This window comes from Leuciscus leuciscus (genome assembly GCF_965113295.1).
Source record: "Leuciscus leuciscus genome assembly, chromosome: 12".
Taxonomy (NCBI): domain Eukaryota; kingdom Metazoa; phylum Chordata; class Actinopteri; order Cypriniformes; family Leuciscidae; genus Leuciscus; species Leuciscus leuciscus.
Genome location: NC_138736.1, coordinates 25350362 through 25352753, shown reverse-complemented (window position 1 = coordinate 25352753; position 2392 = coordinate 25350362). Strand labels below are relative to the sequence as shown.

The 2392-nt window shown below is 53.6% G+C and overlaps 1 protein-coding gene across 1 annotated transcript in view; it reads left to right on the top strand.

Moving 5' to 3' along the window:
* Positions 1–2070: 2070 nt before the first annotated feature.
* The window catches only part of LOC309510685 (SH3 and cysteine-rich domain-containing protein 2-like), a gene marked incomplete at its 5' end in the record, with an annotated part of 61396 nt that continues 61074 nt past the window's right edge, over positions 2071–2392 (top strand). The window contains one exon of the mRNA XM_082185558.1: positions 2071–2185. Within this exon, the coding sequence (XP_082041684.1) occupies positions 2071–2185 (115 nt within the window). The remainder of the gene's footprint in view (positions 2186–2392) is intronic.

Here is a 2392-nt window from a genome sequence, read left to right as displayed (position 1 = left end):
TTCTTTATTTGAGCGCGGCTGCGGTTTCGTCCAACATAATCTAAAGTATGTAACGGTACATGGTATTTTATAGGCATTTTAGGAGGAGGGACTTTTGAAGGTGGAGACAAATTCAAACAAAGCATGTAAATGAGTATACAGGTTAAGGTAACACCCTAGACTGTGAGGGTCTGGCCAATCCTAATTCAATCAGCATAAGGCTCCAAGAGCCATTTGGGTCCGAAAGCCATTTGCAGAACAAAAGGTGAGATTCTCAGTGAATCATTCGTGTGCTAATCCCATCAGTCTGAGTGAACAGGAATTGCAACTTTGCTGAGATCTTAACCTTAAAAGATTATTTACCATGATGTTATGTACGGAAGCATATTTGAAATAGATTCTTAAATTTGTAATCCTTCAGTATCTATATATGTATCTATCTATAAGCTATCTATGTATTTATATATGTATCTATAATCTATCTATATATGTATCTATCTATTAATCTATCTTGCTATATATATCTATGTATCTATTAATGTGTCACTATATACTCTGTCTGTCTCTAGCCTATCAGTCAATGTGTTGTGTAAATTGTAAGCCTAAATAGCCTATAACTAATCAAATCGCACTATGTCACTATATCACCAAAAATCCGCTATCTCAAAATCAAACTCCTCTCACAAAAACCAACGAGGTCAATATGCGTTGATTTCACTTTTATACAGATGCGCGATTGTGTGGTCTGTTCCCGACCGTGTCAATCAAACGCTGATTCGGCGGACCACACCTGATGAAACACTTAGTGAAACACTTCGAGGCTTCGTTTGGCCATAGTCACGTGACATGGGTGTTTTGAATCACGCTTCGGATCAGTGTTTCGAAACATCTGCGTTTCGGGATCTCGAAAAGCTTCGGAACGACTGTTTCGCGTCAGCCATCCCTATCTGTGTATGACTCTTGCCTGTACATCTGAAGTCCAGCCGAGCCCGCACTTCACGCCAAATCTGCCGAAGCCAAGGCAGTATGCGTCATGCCCGCCGCCCCTGAGCAAGCGACATGCCCGCCAAGCTAGAGCCTTCACCGCTGGTCTCGTCCAGCACAGAGCCCTCTTCACCGCTGGTCCCGTCCAGCACAGAGCCTTCTTCACCGCTGGTCTCGTCCAGCACAGAGCCCTCTTCACCGCTGGTCCCGTCCAGCACAGAGCCCTCTTCACCGCCGGTCCCGTCCAGCACAGAGCCCTCTTCACCGCTGGTCCCGTCCAGCACAGAGCCCTCTTCACCGCTGGTCCCGTCCAGCACAGAGCCCTCTTCATCGCTGGTCCCGTCCAGCACAGAGCCTTCACCGCTGGTCCCGTCCAGCACAGAGCCTTCACTGCTGGTCCCGTCCAGCACAGAGCCCTCTTCATCGCTGGTTCCGTCCAGCTCAGAGCCCTCTTCGCCGCTGGTCCTGCCCAGCTCAAAGCCCTCTTCGCCGCTGGTTCCGTCCAGCTCAGAGCCCTCTTCATCGCTGGTCCTAACCAGCTCAGAGCCCTCTTCGCCGCTGGTCCTACCCAGCTCAAAGCCCTCGCCGCCGCTGGTCCCGTCAAGCTCAGAGACGCTTCATGTCAGTCCTGCCGAGCCAGAGCTTCACGTCAGTTCTGCCGATCCAGAGACTGAGCTTCACGTCACGTCTGCGTGTCAAGAGTCTCGTCCCGCCGAGACTGAATCTGTTCCTGAGCCTGAATCTGATCCTGATACAGAGCCTGAATCTGTTCCTCTTCCTCTTCCTCTTCCCGTGCCTGTGTCTTCGGACAAGATGGCCGACTCCATGCCTGTGTCTCCGGACAAGATGGCCGCCGCCTATCCAGAGTCTCCGGACAAGATAGCCGCCGCCGTGCCAGTGTCTCCGGACAAGATGACCGCCGCTGAGCCAGTGTCTCCGGACAAGATGGCCGCCGCCGATCTAGAGTCTCCGGACAAGATGACCGCCGCCGAGCCAGTGTCTCCGGACAAGATGGCCGCCGCCGATCCAGAGTCTGTTCAGGTCACGTGTGCCGAGCCAGTGTCTCCGGACAAGATGGCCGCCACCAAGCCAGTGTCTCCAGACAAGATGGCCGCCACCGAGCCAGTGTCTGTGGACAAAATGGCCGCTGCTACGTCGACTGAGCCCTCAACAGAGATAGCCGCCGACACGCCTGAACCTGAGCCCTCAACAGATGGCTGCTGTCACGCTGTCTGTTCCTGTCGCTGAGCTGGTGTCTGTTCCTGAGCCGGTGTCTGTTCCTGTCCCTGAGCCGGTGTCTGTTCCTGTGCCATGGTCGCCGCACTGGCCGCCCGAAGGGTCGTCTCCGCCCTGGCCGCCCGAAGGGTCGGCTCCGCCCTGGTCGCCTGCACAGCCTGATCCGCCCTGGTCGCCTGCACAGCCTGCTCCG